The 19574-nt window shown below is 47.7% G+C and overlaps 1 protein-coding gene across 5 annotated transcripts in view; it reads left to right on the plus strand.

The window, feature by feature from the left end:
- Window positions 1-19574, plus strand: part of FYB1 (FYN binding protein 1) — a 200933-nt gene that overhangs the window by 64071 nt on the left and 117288 nt on the right. For 2 of the 5 annotated variants that reach the window (XM_029060973.1, XM_029060976.2), the window contains exon 2: window positions 16635-16773. The exons of 1 other annotated variant lie outside the window; for it this stretch is intronic. In XM_029060973.1, the coding sequence (XP_028916806.1) occupies window positions 16771-16773 (3 nt within the window). In that variant the 5' untranslated portion in view covers window positions 16635-16770. Of the gene's footprint in view, window positions 1-3389; window positions 3592-16634; window positions 16774-19574 lie in introns of those variants that run through there. 2 more of the 5 variants (XM_029060974.2, XM_029060975.2) reach the window with 2 other exon arrangements.

A 19574-nucleotide genomic window follows, 5' to 3' on the forward strand; every position in this document is an offset into this window, starting at 1 on the left:
AGCCAACGCCTCCTTTCCCAGTGAGTCTGGGCAAGTGGGAGAAGACGATTAGACCGCGAGCCCATCACTGGGCAGGGATTGTCTCTATTGAGCCCATCACTGGGCAGGGATTGTCTCTATCTGTTGCCGAATTGTACATTCCGAGCGCTTAGTACAGCGCTCTGCACATAGTAAGTACTCAATAGATATGATTGAATAAATGAAGCCCTTCTGAAGAGAACAGCAGGGGAGACCGTGCGGTCTCAGGAGAGCCAGGTATCGGTGATGGTGAGGAGGAGGAGTGGCCCACACAGAAACAGGTCAAGGATGAAGGGGAGCTTCTCCATGATGGAACGGGGTTTCCACAGGCCTCACTTGGCCGAGGCTGTGGGGAGGAGGGCAAGGGGTAGGAAGGAGTTTGACAGGGTAGGGGGTGAACTGGTTAGGGGCCAGTCCTGGGGGAAAGGGATAAGGGGCCTCATTTAGCCTCCTTCCCCAAACTACCGTCCCTTGTTGTTCAAACTGGTGCTCTCCACACCACCTTCTCTACTGAACTCAACTCACTTGCTCCCCTATCCCTTGGTCGATCTCGTACTACTAACCCACAGCCCTGGATTGCGTCCCACGGTCTACCTCCTTCTCCCTCGTGCCCCAGCCGCAGAGCGCCGCTGGCAGAAATTTAGACATCAGCCCGACTTTGTCCACTTCATGTTAACTGTGCCCGGAAAAAATATTTCTCCATCACCATTGGCACCCGTGCCCTCTCCAGTTGTTCCAGATGTTTAACTGGCACTGGGCCGGAATACCAGGGATGTGAGGCCGGAGGGGAGATAGGAGTGGGAAGGGGTTGGGTGGGAGAGCACTGAGGAAGTCCGGCCTGTGGGGAGAGGGATGAAGAGGGGTGCCGGGAACAGGGGAGGGGAGACCAGGGGCGGGAGACTGAAGACCCCTCGCTTCTCTCCTTCTGTAAGCCAGCCCCCACAATTGGCTCCTCTACTGCTAACCTTCTCACTGTGCCTCCGTATCCTTTGTCTCGCCGCCGACCCCGTCCACGTCCCGCCTCGACCTGAAAGGCCCTCCCTCCTCTTCTCTGACAGACAACCACTCTCCCCCACTTCAAAGCCTTATCGAAGGCGCATCTTTTCCAAGAGGCTTTCCCAGACTCAGCCCCGCTTTTCCTCATCCGGCAATAATAAGAAGAATGGTGTTTCTTAAGCGCTTACTATGTTCCAGGCACTATACTAAGCGTGGGGGGGGGATACAAGCAAATCGGGTTAGGCGTAGTGCCTGTTCCACGTGGGGCTCGAAGTCTCGACCCCCATTTTACAGATGAGGTAACTGAGGCCCAGAGAAGTGACCGATTTGCCCAATGTCACACAGCAAACAAGTGGCAGAGGTGGAATTAGAACCCATGGCTTAGCCTTCTGCATCGCCCTGACTTGCTGCCTTTGTTCTTCCTCGCTCCCAGCCCCACAGCACTTATGTACTTATCTGTAACTTTCTTTACTTGTATTGATGTCTGTCATCCTACCTCTAGACTGTAAACTCATTGTGGGCAGGGAACGTCAATCTTCATTGTTGTACTTTTCCACGGGCTTAGTACAGTGCTTTGCACACAGTAAGCGCTCAATAAATGTGATTGAAAGAATGAATCTGTAGACCCAGTGGGGCTGTGGAAAATTCCTCTAGTAGGTGGCGAATCCACAAATTCTGAGCTTCAATTAGCGAGTCATTAAAGCGCCTATCTGGAGTGAATAAGCAAGGGCTAGCAAGTCCTTAGTTGTTAATAATATTCGTTAAGCGCTTACTGTGTGCCAAGCACTGTTCTAACAGCTGGGGCATTTACAAGGTTATCAGGTTGTCCCTTGTGGGATTTACAGTCTTAATCCCCATTTTACAGGTGAGATAACTGAGGCACAGAGAAATCAAGTGACTTGCCCAAAGTCACACAGCCGACAAGTGGCGGAGCGGGGATTAGAACTCATGACCTCTGACTTCTAAGCCCGGGCTCTTTCCACTAAACCACGCTGCTGCTGCTTCAGTTGTTGCTGGATGACTGTTGACATGATGTTATCTCCTTAGTGAGTCACTGTCCTTCTTGGGTGGGGGATGTGATTTCCCATCCGTCTCCCTCTCTAAATTGTGAACATGTGGACAGGAAACAGGTCTGCTAACTCTGTTATTTTCTACTTTCCCAAGCGCTCAGTACACTGCTCTGCACGTAGTAAGCTCTCAAAGTATTCTTGAAGGTCAGGGGAGAGTAGAGAACGTGAAAGATGGGAATATCTTGGGTATTGAGGTCCCACATTCTTAAAAAAAAAAAAAAAAACACGAAACTTTTTAAGCGATTACTATGTGCCAGGCACTGTACTAAGCACTGGGGTGGATCCAAGCAAATTGGGTTGGATATAGTCCCTCTCCTATGTGGGGCTCACAGTCTCAATCCCCGTTTTCCAGATGAGGTAACTGAGGCACAGAGAAGTGAAGTAACTTGCCCAAAGTCACATAGCAGCCAAGCGGCAGAGTGGAGATTAGAACTCACGACCTTCTGACTCCCAGGTCTGTGCTCTATCCACTATGCCGTGCTGCTTCTAATAATAATAATAATGTTGGTATTTGTTAAGCGCTTACTATGTGCAGAGCCCTGTTCTAAGCGCCGGGGTAGATCCAGGGTCATCAGGTTGTCCCACGTGAGGCTCACAGTTAATCCCCATTTTACAGATGAGGTAACTGAGGCCCAGAGAAGTGAAGTGACTTGCCCACAGTCTAATAATTGTGGTATTTGTTAAACACTTCCTATGTGCCAGGCACTGTATTTAGCACTGGGGTGGCTCCAAGTAAATCGGGTCAGACACAGTCCCTGTCCCAGGTGGGGCTCACAGTCTCAATTCCCATTTTACAGATTGAGGTAATTGAGGCACAGAGAATAATAATAATAATGTTGGTATTTGTTAAGCGCTTACTATGTGCAGAGCACTGTTCTAAGCGCTGGGGTAGACACAGGGGAATCAGGTTGTCCCACGTGGGGCTCACAGTCTTAATCCCCATTTTCCAGATGAGGTAACTGAGGCCCAGAGAAGTGAAGTGACTTGCCCACAGTCACACAGCTGCCAAGTGGCAGAAAGTGAAGTAACTTGCCCAAAGTCACACAGCAGATAAGTGGCAGAGCTGGGATTAGAACCCATGACCTTTCGGCTCCCAGGCCACTCTACTGTGCTGCCTCTCGGCTCTTGTCCTGAGCTCCTTTCCTCTGCATTCAAAACTGGGGGAGAAGGAGGGAACCCTCAAATGAGGGAGCATTTAGTCTTCAAAACCTCACTCTGCAGCTTGCACCCGTGTCCGACGAGTGAAAACCTGAGGATCAGCCTTTCGATCAGAGCGTCGTTCACTCCCTGGCTAGCGGCTGCCGTCGCTCTGCAAGAGGTTGCAGGTGCTCTACGCGATTCCCTCCCACCATCTCTCTTCTCTCATCCCTCCCTGACCTCTCCCACCGGCAGAACCTCCTGAGGATCTGATTCCCCTCCCTCCCGGAGCTTTCGGGAAGCTGGGAAGAGGGGAGAGGACGAAACTCTTCGACGTAGGGAGATATGTGCCTGCTCTGAAAAGCAAAAAGTGAGTAAGGATCGTGGTTCCCCTCCTCCACCTCCCAGCTTCTAGACTGTAAGCTTGTTATGGACAGGGAATGCGTCTGCTAATTCTGTCGCCTTGTACTCTCTCAAATGCTTACTATAGTGCCCTGCATGTGTAGCGCTCAATAAATAGCTCGGATTGATTGACGGATTGATTTTGTTTGGGGGCCCCAATGGAGATGAGGCTCACATCTCTCCCTTTCTCTCTGGGTGTTCAAAAAGTCGTCCGGGGAGGGTGATGCAGCACGGCGTAGCGGATAGAGCACGGGCCCTGGGAGTCGGAAGGACCTGGGTCCTAATCCCGGCTCCGCCACTTGCGTGTTGCGTGACCTTGGGCAAGTCCCTGAACTTCTCTGTCCCTCAGTTTCCTCATCTGTAAAGCCGTGAGCCCCATGTGAGACATGAACTGTGTCCAAACTGGTTAGTTGGTAAATACCCCGGTGCTTAGTACGGTGCCTCGACATAGTAAGCGCTTAACGAATACCCCAAAAAATAGTAGCAAAGGGGGCAAATCTCCAACTATAGGAAGCTTCAGTCACGTCCTCCGGGAACCACGCCATCTGACGACATCTGGGTGGATACTGGGGTGAAAGCAGTGTCAGGGGGAGGATGTAACAAATACCGGCTGAGACTTATATCAAAGGGCCCTCCGGACTAGAGTTGTGGTAGCCACAAAGGGTGACTTGGCCTCTCTTCCTTTCGCATCGCCCAGCCCCGCAACACTCACGTGCATATCCATAATTCATTTATATGGTTGTCTGTTTTCTCCCTCTGGACTGTAAACTCCTTGGGGGCGGGCAGTGTTCCTGTTAGAATGTTGAGTCGTACTCTCCCAAGTGCTTAGTGCAGTGTCCTGTACATAGAAAGTGGTCAATAAATGATCGACTGAGGTGCGGCAGCCCTGGTAAGAAAATGGCAGAGAGCACGAGACCCCCCCCCAGACCAAATTTAGCCACTCAGGGATTTTAAACTCGTTACGGGCAGGGGCTGTATCTGTTTATTGTTGTACTGTACTCTCCCGGCCGCTTAGTACAGTGCTGTGCACACAGTAAGTGCTCAATAATAATAATGCCATTTGTTAAGTACTTACTATGTGTCAGGCACTGTACTAAACTCTGGGGTAGATACAAGCAAATCCGGTTGGACACGGTCCCGGTCCCAAATGGGGCTCACAGTCTCAATCCCCATTTTACAGATGAGGGACTGAGGCTCAGAGAAGTAAATAGACTTGCCCAAGGTCACACAGCAGACGAGTGGCGAACCTGGGATTAGAACCCAGCTCCTCCTGACTCCCAGACCCGTGCTGTATCCACTACACCACGCTGCTTCTCCATAAATATGATTGAATGAATTTTAGGAGAACCCCCCTCCACACACACACGCCTGCTCTTTGGGGCTCCTTGTGCGGGGCTCCCGCCATCAAAAATCAGCTGGAAACCTCATACCCTGATGACCAGTTGGTCCTGCCTTTTTAAAAGGAATTTTCTTCCTCCCTTTGTTAAAAGCTTTTGTAGTATTTTGTTGATATGAGTCTTTCTGACCCACTTCTTAGACTGGTGTGATGGATGGTGGGTGTTTTTTTTTTTTTCTATTTTGACCACTTGCCTTGAAAAAAAAAAGCCCTAGGTGTTCTGTGAATGCTAGAAATGATAATGCTGAGGCTGATAACGCTTCCTCTCCAGAGGTGTAACACCGCCCGCCTAACCCGCCCCACTCCACCGCAGTCAGTCCAGCCAAAACAGGCCCAAAACGGGCACTCGAGAAACCCGGGTAGGGCAGACCCTCATGGACCATGTGCGTAGTGTAGTGGATAGAGTACGGAGAAGGCTGTGGGTTCTAATCCTGGCTCCGCCCTTTATTATCTGCTGAGTGACCTTGGGCAAGTCACTTCACTTCTCCATGCCTCTTTTTGAGCAGCAACTTCAAGAGGGTGCGGAGGGAGGGAGGCAAAAGTGGAAAAAATGCCCAGTGCCTCGTTTTGAGCATCAACTTCAAGAGGGTGGGGAGGAAAGGAGGCACGAGTGGAAAAAATGCCCGGTGTTGCAAACGGCAGTTGAGACGGCGCAATAGAGGACAGCCTAGGTGTGTGCACGGTGAGATCAGAACTGTGGGCCTTTCCGGCTACGCAGGCACCCGTAGGGGAACTTCATTCGCCGTGGCTCAGGAGCGTGGGCCTGGGAGTCAGAAGGTCGTGGGTTCTAATCCCGGATCCTCCACTTGTCTGCTGTGTGGCCTTGGGTAAGTTAGTTCACTTCTCTGTACCTCATCTTTACCTCATCTGTAAAATGGGGGTTGAGACCGTGAGCCCCATGTGGAACGGGAACTGTGTCCAACCCGATTTGCTTATATCCACCCCAGCGCTTAGTACAGTGCCTGGCACCCAGTAAGTGCTTAACGGATACCACAATTATTATGATTACTCTCTTGCAAACCAACTCCTTCGTTGAGTGATTCTGAGGCTTTCTTTGGGATTGGGGAACAGCAACCAGAGGAAGTGGGAGAAAATCCAATTATTTTGTTTATTTTGTGGGAGTGGAGTAGAATGTAGAGGTGAAAGAGAGCCTGCAGTGTCCTGAGGACTTGAATGGGAATCTGAGTCACCAGGTCAACAAGGAGCAGTGAAGAAGAGAAGCAGTGTGGCCTAGAGGATAGAGCACAGGCCTGGGAGTCAAAGGACCTGGGTTCTAATCCCAGCTTCGCCACTTGTCTGGTGTGTGTTTTTGGGCAAGTCACTTAATTTCTCTGCGCCTCAGCTCCCTAGAAGCAGCGCGGCTCAGCGGAAAGAGCACGGGCTTTGGAGTCGGAGGTCATGGGTTCGAATCCCGGCTCGGCCACTTGTCGGCTGTGTGACTGTGGGCGAGTCACTTCAGATGTTAGAACTGGTATTTGTTAAGCGCTTACTATGTGCAGAGCACTGTTCTAAGCGCTGGGGTAGACACAGGGGAATCAGGTTGTCCCATGTGGGGCTCACAGTCTTAATCCCCATTTTACAGATGAGGTAACTGAGGCACAGAGAAGTGAAGTGACTTGCCCACAGTCACCCAGCTGACAAGTGGCAGAGCCGGGATTCGAACCCACGACCTCCGACTCCGAAGCCCGTGCTCTTTCCACTGAGCCACGACTTCACTTCTCGGTGCCTCAGTTACCTCATCTGTAAAATGGGGATTAAGACTGTGAGCCCCAAGTGACACAACCTGATTCCCCTGGGTCTACCCCAGCGCTTAGAACAGTGCTCGGCACATAGTAAGTGCTTAACAAATACCGACATTATTATTATTATTATTAATAAAATGGGGATTAAGGCTTTGAGCCCCATAGGGGACAGGGACTGTGTCCTAACTGATTAGCTGATAACCACCCCAGCATTTAGTACAGTATCTGACCCATAGTAAGTGCTTAAAAAACTCCATTTAAAAAAAAAAAAGAAACCTGTGTTACAGAGGGTAGAAGGAGCCCTTTCAGGCGAGCGTGTGTATGTCATTCACTCGGTCGTATTTATTGAGCAGTAACTGTGCGCAGACCACTGTCCTAAGTTCTTGGGAGAGTAGAATGCAACAATAAGCAGACATATTCTCTGCCCCCAGTGAGCTTACAGTCTAGAGGGGGAGACAGACATTAATATAAATAAATGACAGATATGTATAGAAGTGCTATGGGATTGAGAAGGAGGGATGAATAAAGGGAGCAAGTCAGGGTGTCGCAGAGGGGAGTGAATGAAGAGAAAGGGGCGTGCTTAGGGAAGGCCTCTTGGAGGACATCTGCCTTTACTGAAGCTCTACTTTTCCCACGTGCTCTCTCATCCCCCTGACGTGTTCAGCGTCCCCACAAAGCAGCACTGGCTCTAAGCCAGTGTAAGTGGCATGATGCAGCGGGTGGTATTTGCAGCAGACACCCTGTCTGGCCCTTCCGCCATCTTTCTTTTTCCTCCCCATCGGTAGAAACCTTCGGCTCTTTTGTTGACGTTAAACACCTGGTGCGATGCTATCATCTCCCACTGCCCGCCCTGTGGGCCCTCTGAGCCGGGGGTTGGAGAAGCTGCTGAAGTCAGAATCCTTCCCTGCACCGAGCTCGGGGTGACATGAGAGTCCCCACATCCTGTTGCCAAGCCTGTGGCAGAGGCCAGTGCTTTCCCAGCCGCGCGGCTGTGCCACCTGGTTTCCCTTCACAGAGGCTAAGAGGGCACAAGCTGTGCAGGGCGAGAGAGGTGAGGGGCTGGCATCTTCCGAGAAAGCAGAAGAACTGTCCACTGAGGCTTTGGCCTGCGTACTTACGTGGTTCCCCTATCTTTCTTTGGTCCCGGTTGGTAGCAATGCTAGAAAATTAGAGAAACAATTAGGGTCCCCGAAAATGCACTTGGCTTCGAATATCCTGTCGATCCCCATCCTAAAGAAGATTCATTCAGGTGTATTTACTGAGCACTTACTGTGTGCAGAGTACTGTATGAAGCACTTGAGAGAGTACAAAATAGCAATAGACAGGCCCATTCCTGGCCCACATGGAGCTTACAATCTAGAGATAGAGCAGCGTGGTCTAGTGGGTAGAGCACGGGCCTGGGAGTCAGAAGTTCTAATCCCGGCTCTGCCACTGGTCTGTTCTAATAATAATAATAATGTTGGTATTTGTTGAGCGCTTACTATGTGCAGAGTACTGTTCTAAGCGCTGGGGTAGACACAGGGGAATCAGGTTGTCGCACGTGGGGCTCACAGTGTTAATCCCCATTTTACAGATGAGGTAAGTGAGGCACAGAGGAGGTGAAGTGACTTGCCCACAGTCACACAGCTGACAAGTGGCAGAGCTGGGATTCGAACTCATGACCTCTGACTCCAAAGCCCGTGCTCTTTCCACTGAGCCACGCTGCTTCCTTGGGCAACTCACTTAACTTCTCTGTGCCTCAGTTACCTCATCTGTAAAATGGGGATTAAGACTGTGAGCCCCATGTGGGACAGCAACTACGTCCAACACGATTTTCTTAAAAATACCCCAGCGTTTAGTACAGTGCCTGGTATGTAGTAAGCACTTAACCAAAGCTGTGATTATTGTTATAATTATTATCGTTATTATAACATTAGGAACATTGAGATCAAAGGTTTTATTGTGGGGCCTGAATTTTCTGTTTCATTTGCTAGTGAATATTCTGTTTCATTTGCTAGTGAATACTCAGTTTTTGTTTCACTCCCCTATTCTAGAACTTACCAAAGACCAGCATCGCTAAAATTCGTGATTCTTACTTGGTGGCGAAGCAATCATCACTTGTCCCTTGTAATCTGTAAGATCGTTATGGGAAGGGAACATGTCTGTTAATTTTGTTGTTTTGTACTCTCCCGAGCACTTAGTACAGTGTTCTGCGCATAGTAAATGTTCAGTAAATAACATTGATTAGCAGAGAAAGCCCCCTTGACTTGGTTTGAGAAATCAAGTAAGAGACAGTCCACTGCTTTCCTTATTCTTTCCCTGCTATCCACCTTACGGACTGTCTCAAAGTCCAGATCACTCTTCGGAGTCAACAGGCAAAAACCACTTCCTCTTTCACTCTTAACTAAGTAGACAAACACCTGGTTCTCCAGATGCCTCTGGAAAAAAATAATGTTGATTTAGAAAAAAAAAACAACTCTATATTAAAAGAAACAGTAAATCGAGTGGAATTCCGTTGTTATTAATGGCATTTATTAAGCACTTTCTATGTTCTAAGTGCTGGTGAGATCAAACACAGTCTCTATCCCCAAGCCTAAGAGGTAGGAAGAGCAGGTATTTCATCCGTATTTTGCGATCAGTGGTATTTATTGAACGCTTACTGGGTGCAGAGCACTGTACTAAGCATCTGGGAGAGTACGATAGAGTTGGTAGACACGACCCTTGCCCTTAAGGAGTTTACTATCTAGATGCTTATAAATAGGGCAAAGAAATATTAAGTGTCTTGCCTAAGGACACACAGTAGATCAGTGGCAGAGCCGAGTATCCAACCTCAATCCTCATCCCAGTTTCTTTCCACTTCCTCTACACTTGTGCTCTGAGACGGGATTGACTCAAACAAGTCTCTAATAATAATAATTGTGGTATTTGTTAAGCACTTTCTATATGCCAGGTAAACAGCGTGGCAAGAGAAGCAGCGTGGCTCAGTGGAAAGAGCCCGGGCTTGGGAGTCAGAGGTCATGGGTTCGAATCCCGGATCCGGCACCTGGAAGCTGTGTGACTGTGGGCAAGTCATTTAACTTCTCTGGGCCTCAGTTACTTCTCTGGCTCACAGTTTTAATCCCCATTTTACAGATGAGATAGCTGAGGCACAGAGAAGATAAGTGAGTTGCCTGGTCACACAGCAGACAAATAGCAGAGCTGGGACTAGAATCCAGCTCCTCCTGATTTCCAGGCCCGTGCTCTAACACTAAGCGACACTTCTTCTTGGCTCGAATTGCCTGGATCTTTCAGCTGAATATGTTTATTTGCCCAACAAAACCCAGATAATCGTGGCCAGAGTATTTCCAGGTATTAAGAACCCAGGAAATTTGTTAGTATAGGCAAAGTCCGAGGAAGCTTTGATTTGGTCTCCCTCCTCTCTCCTCTGGCTTCACGATCTCACCTCCACTCCGAAATGGACCTTTCTCTGCCCTCACCAATCTCTGGGTTCCCTCTCGAGTGCGGTGACTCTCTGGGGTTAATTCTTATTGTCTTCGACCTTTCGCGGTAGAGATACTGGGCCTTGCGAAGAGGTCGTTAAAATGAAGTGTGTTCAGGTTGTGGAGTTGTACTGGAAAGTTTTGGAATGTTGATGGGCCCTTCCTCTCTAACCTGCCACCACCAGGATGAAGACTCACCCCAATCCAGCTTTCCATCCTTCATGAAAGTGAGTGTCAGTCAACCGTATTTACCGAGCGCTTAGTGTGTGCCGAGCGTTGTATTAAGTGCTTGGTCTCTCAAGATTTAGTTCTGGGTCCCCTTCTATTCTCCAACTACACACATTCCCTGGAAGAACTCATTCATTCCCATGGCTTCAGCTACCAACTCTATGCAGATGATACCGAAATCCACAACTCCGCCCCGATCTCTCTCCCTCTCTCCAGACTCACATCTCCTCCTGCCTTCAAGACATCTCTATTTATAATGTTGGTATTTGTTAAGCGCTTACTAAGTGCAGAGCTCTGTTCTAAGCATTGGGGTAGATACAGACTGAGCTCCCCTTCTCCCTCTACTCCCTCTACCGCCCCCCCTTCACCTCTCCGCAGCTTAACCCTCTTTTCCCCCGCATCTCCCTCTGCTCCTCCCCCTCTCCCTTCCCATCCCCTCGGCACCGTACTCGTCCGCTCGACTGTATATATTTTCATTACCCTATTTATTTTGTTAATGAAATGTACATCGCCTCGATTCTATTCAGTTGCCATTGTTTTAATGAGATGTTCTTCCCCTTGATTCTATTGCCATTGTTCTTGCCTGTCCGTCTCCCCCAATTAGACCGTAAACCCGTCAAACGGCAGGGACCGTCTCTATCTGTTGCCGACTTGTTCATTCCAAGTGCTTAGTACAGTGCTCTGCACATAGTAAGCGCTCAATAAATACTATTGAATGAATGAATGAATGAATACAGGGTATTTAGATGCCCTCCGGTCACCTCAAACTTAACATGTCCAAAACAGAGCTCCTTATCTTCCCACCCAAACTCTGTCCTCTCCCTCACTTTCCCAGCACTGTAGACAGCATCACCATCCTTCCCATGTCACAAGCTCCTAACTTTGGAGTTATCCTTGACTCGTCTCTCTCATTCAACCCACACATTCGATCTGTCACCAAATCCTGTCGGTCCCACCTTCACAACATGGCTAAGATTCGCCCTTTCCTCTCTATCCAAATGGCTACCTCGTTAGTACAGTCACTCATCCTAACCTGCCTAGATTACTGCATCAGCCTCCTTGCTGATCTCCCAACCTCCTGGCTCTCCCCACTCCAGTCCATTCATCACTCTGCTGCCAGGTTCATCTTTCTACAAAAATGTTCAGGTCATGCCTCCTCAAAAATTTCCAATGGTTGCCCATGCACCTCGATATCAAACAAAAACTCCTCACCATTGGCTTCAAAGCTCTCCATCACCTTGCCCCCACCCCACCTCAGCTCACTTCTCTAACCCAGCCCTCACACTTCACTCCTCTAGTGCTAACCTTAGAATGATTAGACTGGAAGCCCATCAAAGGGCAGGGACTGTCTCTATCTGTTAGCGATTAGTACATTCCAAGTGCTTAGTACAGTGATCTGCACATAGTAAGTGCTCAATAAATACTACTGAATGAATGAACCTTCTCTCTGTGCCTCCATCTCACCTGTCTCACCGCCAACCCCTGGCCCACATCCCACCTCTGGCCTGCAGTGCTCCCTCCTCAAATCCCACAGACAATAAAATTATTCTCCATTTCAAAGCCCTACTGAAGGCACAACTCCTCCGGGAGGCCTTCCCGGGCTAAGCCCCACCCTTTCTCATCACCCACTCCCTTTTGCATCACCCGAACTTGCTCCCTTTGATCTCCCCCCTGCCTCCCAGCCCCATAGTACTTATATATCTCTAGTTATTATTTATTTATAATGATGTCTGTCTCTTCCTCCCGCCATCACCTCAGAGTGTGAGCTCATTGTGGGCAGGGGAATGTCACTGTTTATTGTTGCATTGTACTTTCCCATGGACTTAGTACAGTGTTCTGCACACAGTAAGTGCTTAATATGATTGAATGAATGAATGAGAATACGGTACAACAGTAAATACATTCCTTGCCCACAACAATCTTACAGTCTAGGGGGGGAGACGGACATTAATATAAGTGAATTACAGATATGTACTTAAGTGCCCTGGGGCTGGGAGTGGAGATGAATAAAGGGAGCAGGGTGATGTGCAAGGGAGTAAGAGATTAGGAAAGGGGGGCTTAGGGAAGGCCCCTTGGAGGAGATGTGTCTTCAATACGTCTTTGAAGGTGGGGAGAGTAATTGTCTGTTGGATTTGAGGAGGGAAGGCAATCCAGACCAGAGGCAGGAGGTTTTGGAGAAGCAGCGTGGCTCAGTGGAAAGAGCATGGGCTTTGGAGTCAGGGCTCATGAGTTGGAATCCCAGCTCTGCCACTTGTCGGCTGTGTGACTGTGGGCAAGTCACTTAACTTCTCTGTGCCTCAGTTCCCTCATCTGTAAAATGGGGATTAAGACTGTGAGCCCCATGTGGGACAACCTGATTCCCCTATGTCTACCCCAGCGCTTAGAACAGTGCTCGGCACATAGTAAGCGCTTAACAAATACCAACATTAATAATTAATACCAATTATTATTATTATTTCTTCTCAAAAACCTGCAGTGGTTGCCTATCAACCTCCACACGAAACAAAAACTCCTCACTCTTGGCTTCAAAGCTCTCCATCACCTCGCCCCCTTCTACCTCACCTCCCTTCTCTCTTTCTACTGCCCACCCCGTACACTCGGCTCCTCCGCCGCTCACCTCCTCACCATCTCCCGTTCACGCCTATCCCGCCGTCGACCCCTGGCCCACGCCCTACCGCTGTCCTGGAATGCCCTCCCTCCTCACCTCCACCCAACTTACTTTCTTCCCCTCTTCAAAGCCCTACTGAGAGCTCACCTCCTCCAAGAGGCCTTCCCAGACTGAGCTACCCCCTTTTCCTTCTGCTCCCTCTGCTCCCGCTCCACCCTCCACCCTCTGCTCCTCTCCCTTCCCCTCCCCTTAGCTGAGCCCCCTTTCCCTCAGCTCCCTCTCCCCTCAGCACTGTGCTCATTTGTATAGAGTATTTATTACCCTATTTATTTTGTTAATGAGGCATGCATCTCCTTGATTCTATTTATCTTGATAATTAGAGAAGCAGTGTGGCTCAGTGGAAAGAGCACGGGCTTTGGAGTCAGAGGTCATCAGTTTGAATCCCTGCTCTGCCACTTGTCAGCTGTGTGACTGTGGGCAAGTCACTTCACTTCTCTGTGCCTCAGTGACCTCATCTGTAAAATGGGCATTAAGACTGTGAGCCCCAGGTGGGACATCCTGATTCCCCTGTGTCTACCCCAGCGCTTAGAACAGTGCTCGGCACATGGTAAGCGCTTAACACATACCAACATTATTAATTTTGTCTTGTTTTTGTTTTGTTCTGTTTTGCTCTGCTGTCTGTCTCCCCCGATTAGACTGTGAGTCCGTCACTGGGCAGGGATTGTCTCTACCTGTTGCCGTACTGTACATTCCAAACGCTTAGTACAGTGTTCTGCACATAGTAAGCGCTCAATAAATACTATTGAATGAATGATGTGGGAGAGAGCCCCGAGACAGATGAGATCAGCACTATTCATTCATCCATTCGATCGTACTTATTGAGCACTTACTGTGTGCTGAGCACTGTACTAAGCCCACCCTCTGTTTATGACTCAAAACAAAGACCTCTTCCAAGACCAGAACTACAGCTCAAGGTCCCCTTTTACCGTAGTTGAAATGACCTCAGGTACCACCGGCAGCAACAAAAATAACCGATAAATGCTGGGAAGGCTGACGTAGTTGGGCTAGAGACCGCCATTTGGGGGCAGCAAAAAACTTGACAACTTTTTAAAGGAAAGTACTTCCACTCCTATTGTTTTTAATAATGGTGGTATTTAGTAAGAGCTTACTCTGTGACATGCGCCTTCCGGCGTAAATACGGAATAATCAAGTCAGACGGAGTCCCTGTCCACGCTGGGTTTACAAGCTTAGGAGGGAGAACGTGTATTAAATCCCCATTTTACAGAAGAGGAACACGAGGCCCAGAGAAGTTAACTTACCCAAACTCACACAGCAGATAAGTGGCAGATCTAGGATTGGATCCAGGTCCTCTGACTTCCAGCCCCATGTTCTTGCCCCAAGGCCACACTGCTTCTTTTTTTTACCATTGTTTATCATTCTTGCTCTATCTCTATTCCCTGCGCATCTATCCCCAGTTCTCCTCCCCAGTTTACGCTGGAAGCTCCCTCTGGATCGATCAATGTTATTTATTGAGAACTTGCTATGTGCCGAGCACTGTTCTAAGTGCCTGAGAGAGTACAATACAAGAGAATTAACAGACATATTCTCAGCCCATATTGAGTTTAGAGTCTAGAGCCAGGGCCTGTGTCTGGTCCATTACCCTTCCACCTTTCCCTAGCACTCAGTACCGTGCTTAGCACCAATGCAATATACAATGGTCTTGATGAGATGTTGTTCCTCTTTGACTTGGTCGAGAAAACATGAAAACGTGAAAATGATCAAGATCGGAAGAGAAACTCCCTCAGGCGACATCGCTTTTTAGGCTCTCGCGGCTTCCTCCGTGGTTAGAAAAGACCAAGCTCTGTGTTTCCTTGTCAATTCATAGCGGTAGACATTTGCCTTGTGTTTCTCCGGCCTTCGGCCAAAAACCTTCGTGCTCTCGGCCGCTCCTCCTCATTGCCCGCTGTAAGGGATTCGTTGGATCGCTGAGCGGGCCTTTCTGCTTTCTAAAGCAGTCCTCGCCGCGTAGTATCTGATAGATGAACCCTGATAAGTTGCTAGTTTTTAGATCATAAAGAAGATCTGTGGTTTCCCACAAGTAATTACCTTAAGTGTTGCAAAGCGATATCTCATTAGATCCACTAGGAAATTTGGGCTCATGAATTTTGCTGTTTTGGAACTTAGGGGTCAATTGGAGAGGCGAGTTTGGGAGGGACATTTTGGGGAAAGCAATGGTTCCGTTACTCAGTACTATTCATTGTGTGATCTCTGTGTTTAGAGTACTGTTCTGGCCGGTCCTATGTGTTCAGAGTATTTTACTGCGTGTCCTCTTTTTATATTTTGTTCTTTTTGGTATTTCTCAAGTACTTATTAAGTAAGTGCTCCATCAGATCCAAGCTGATCATGTTGGACACGGTCTTTATTCCACATGGGGCTCACAATCTTAATCCCCATTTTACAGATGAGGGAACTGAGGCACAGAGAAGTGAAGCAACTTGCCCAAGTTCACACAGCAGACAAGTGGAAGGATTAGGTCCCAGACTAAGCCCCCCTTTTCCTCAGCGCCCCCTCCCTTCCGCATCACCTCGACTCGCTCCCTTTGTGCCCTCTCCCATTCCCCACCCCACAACACTTATGTATATATGTATATATCTATAATTATATTTATTTGTCCCTGTTTACTTCTTTTGATGTGTATATGTCTGTAATTCTATTTATATTGATGGCTGTTTACTTGTTTTGTTATCTGCCTCCCCCCTTTTATACTGTAAGCCCATTGTGGGCAGGGATTGTCTCTCTTTATTGCCGAATTGTACTTTCCAAGCGCTTACAGTACAGTGCTCTGCACACAGTAAATGCTTGATAAATTCGATTGAAAGAATGAATGACCCAGACCTTTCTTATTCCCGAGCTTGTGCTCTTTCCCTTAGGCTACGCTGTTCTCTGCTGTGGAACACTTAATGCTGCACCTAGGAGAGTATTAAGAAAAGGAGAAAACTTGGTCCCTACCCTTAAGTCAGTCAGTGTAGAGCACTGTACTGAGTGTGTGCGAGAGTCCAGTATAGCAACATAACAGACACATTACCTGTCCTCGGTGAGCTTACAGTCTAGCGTACAGTCTGCGTAGCAAGTCTTCTAGACATAGATTTTGATAGTACTTATTGACGTACTATGGCCCTAACCATACGAGTGCTTTTCTACAATCCATTGTGGAAATGAAGAATGATTTTATTCCTCATTTCAGTTCAAAAGAACACTATTAGTCTACATGTGACTTTGGGCAAGTCACTTAACTTCTCGGTGCCTGTTACCTCATCTGTAAAATGGGGATTAAGACTGTGAGCCCCACGTGGTGTCAACCTGATTCCCCTGTGTCTACCCCAGCGCTTAGAACAGTGCTCGGCACATAATAAGCGCTTAACAATTACCAACATTATTATAATATAAAAAGAGCCAAACAGAGCACAATTCCCTAAAGGAAAACAGCAGTATATCCAGTGGTAAAGCAAATCTGTACAGTTGCACGTGGAAACGTTCGAGTGCGTGTTTCTCCAGGGGCAGTTCTTAATCCTCTCTCAGTCTTTCGTTTAATTAGGGACTCGATTCACTTCTTCATGTGGATTGCTAAAGGAAAGAGATACTCTGGAATCTGGAATTGTTGCCGAAGCCCAGAGGACCAGAGGAAAAACGTTTCTCCCCTGAAGCTGTGGCGATTATGGTAAGGTTACACTAGCCACTGAGCTCACATACTAGCCCTAGAAAATAATAATAATATAATTTAAATCCTTACTATGTGCCAAGCACTATACTAGCCATTGGGGTAGATACAAGATAATCTGGTCAGGCACAGTCCATGTCCCACCTTTGGCTCTCCTCTAAAGGGGAGGGAGAACAGTTATTCAATTCCCATTTTACAGATATGGAAACTGAGGCACAGAGTCAGTCAGTCATATTTATTCAGCTGTTACTGTGTGCAGAGCATTCATTCATTCAATAGTATTTATTGAGCACTTACTATGTGCAGAGCACTGTACTAAGCGCTTGGAATGGACAAATCGGTAACTGATACCGTCCCTGCCCTTTGACGGGCTTACGGTCTAATCGGGGGAGACGGACAGACGAGGACACTGGCAATAAATAGAATCGAGGGGAAGAACATCTCATTAAAACAATAGCAAATAAATAGAATCAAGGTGATGTACGTCTCATTAACAAAATAAATAAGATAATGAAGATATATACAGTTGAGCAGACGAGTACAGTGCTGAGGGAGTGGGACGGAAGAAGGGGAGGAGCAGAGGGAAAGGGGGGAGAAGAGGGTTTAGCTGTGGAGAGGTGAAGTGGGGGGTAGAGGGAGCAGAGGGAAAAGGGGAGCCTATACTAAGTGTTTGGGAGAGCACAATACAACAATAAACAGACTCATTCTGGGCCACAGCGAGTTTACGGTCAAGAGGGAAGTTAAATAGCTTGCCCAAGACCTCATGGTTTTTAAGTGGCAGAGCTGGGACTAGTACGCAGGTCCTCTTGCTTCTTACCTGAGATGGTTTGTGTGGGGGTGGATTTTCTGGTAAGAAGGAAGGAAGATATGATGAAGGACCCACACAACTGATGTGCTAAGCACAGGGATGAAATGACAATTTTGAAATTTTATGAGCAAATACTAGGTGCCTAGCACCGTGTTCAGGACTGAGATAAGTAGAATGATAATTATGGTATTTTTTAAGTCCTTACTGTGTGTTAGGCACTGTACTAAGCACTGGGGTGGTTACAAGCAAATCGGGTTTGACACGGTCCCTGTCCCATGTGGGATTCACCGTCTCAATCCCCCTTTTACAGATGAGGGAACTGAGGCCCAGAGAAGTAAAGTGACTTGCCCAAGGTCACACAGCAGACAAGCGGCAGATTCGGGATTAGAACCCATGACCTTCTGCTCCCAGGCCCGTACCCTACCCACTATGCCATGGAAAAATCAAATCGGACATAATCCATGTCCCCGTTAGATCGCACTTACTCTCCCCACCCCTGAGATTGTCATTTTATCCCCATTTTACAGTGGGGAAACTGAGCCTCTTCAAGCTTCAGTGACCTGCAGTCCAGTGTGATGACGGTGATGATTTTGAATAAATCTGGCCTAGTTTTAAAGAGGATCAATATACTAAGTTTTGTTTTCAAGTTTCCCCAGATAGTTTACTCCTCATAGCCACAAAACAGGACACAAAGTTTTTTAATGTACATAAGGTTTCCCAGAAATGGCTCAGGGCAGTTTGGGAACGAGGGAGGGATGTAACTATCTGTCATCGTGTCCACCTACTCTGTTACACTGTACTCTCCCAAACCCTTAGTACAGTGCTCTGCCCAGAGTAAGTGCTCAATAAACGCCACTGATGGATTGAACCCCAAATCAATCAATTTTTCTGGGATAAGCTTCATTTTAAAATATCCTCAGAGTGCCATCTACTAGGTGACGGAATAATTTCTCAAGGGAAGACGGGTCAAGTCCAAGAGTCTATTAAAATGAAGTACATCCCGGAAAGCTAGGCCGCAGCTTCAAACTTGCTGTAAAATGAGAATGAAACCCAATAAATCCCTTCCTATTTTGCCATCCCTAACTGTCATCTGTTGTGAATATCACACTTCTCCTTAGGATGAAGGCAGGGCCTAGCTATGATTTCTATTTTTTTAAAAAACTATTGATTTAACAGCTATGATAAGCCATTCATAAGGCTGGGACAATACTAAAACTCTGGATTCAACTTGGAAAATTATATGAATGGTTTTTGTTCTATTTATTTTGCACGCTACTTAATAATAATAATAATAATGTTGGTATTTGTTAAGCGCTTACTATGTGCCGAGCACTGTTCTAAGCGCTGGGGTAGACATAGGGGAATCAGGTTGTCCCACGTGGGGCTCACAGTCTTAATCCCCATTTTACAGATGAGGGAACTGAGGCACAGAGAAGTTAAGTGACTTGCCCACAGTCACACAGCTGACAAGTGGCAGAGCTGGGATTCGAACTCATGAACCCTGACTCCAAAGCCCGCGCTCTTTCCACTGCGCCACGCTGCTTCTCCAATACTTAATATAACACATTCTGTCGGTGGAATTAATTCATTCAATAATATTTAGTGAATGCCTGTTCTGTGCAGAGCACTGCCTTGGGTGCTTGAGGAGTTCAGGGTGCTTACTGACTGCCCCAGGAATTGGGAGAATATAATGAAAATAAAAGATGAAGGAGAATGAGCATTTCTTAGCTGTGGATTGCTCTTCAATATCTTGGTTGGAGGAAATAATAATAAATTATGGTATTTGTTAGCGCTTATTCTGTGCCAAGCACCACACTACCACACGTTCCGCTTTTCCCAAAGCAAATAGAAAAATGACATTTTTCTGCTTTTTCCTAAGAGAAGCAGCTTGGCTCAGTGGAAAGAGCCCGGGCTCGGGAGTCAGAGGTCATGGGTTCAAATCCCGGTTCTGCCACTCGTCAGCTGTGTGACTATGGGCAAGTCACTTCACTTC

The sequence above is a fragment of the Ornithorhynchus anatinus genome, chromosome 3 (assembly GCF_004115215.2).
Source record: "Ornithorhynchus anatinus isolate Pmale09 chromosome 3, mOrnAna1.pri.v4, whole genome shotgun sequence".
Classification (NCBI taxonomy): Eukaryota; Metazoa; Chordata; class Mammalia; order Monotremata; family Ornithorhynchidae; genus Ornithorhynchus; species Ornithorhynchus anatinus.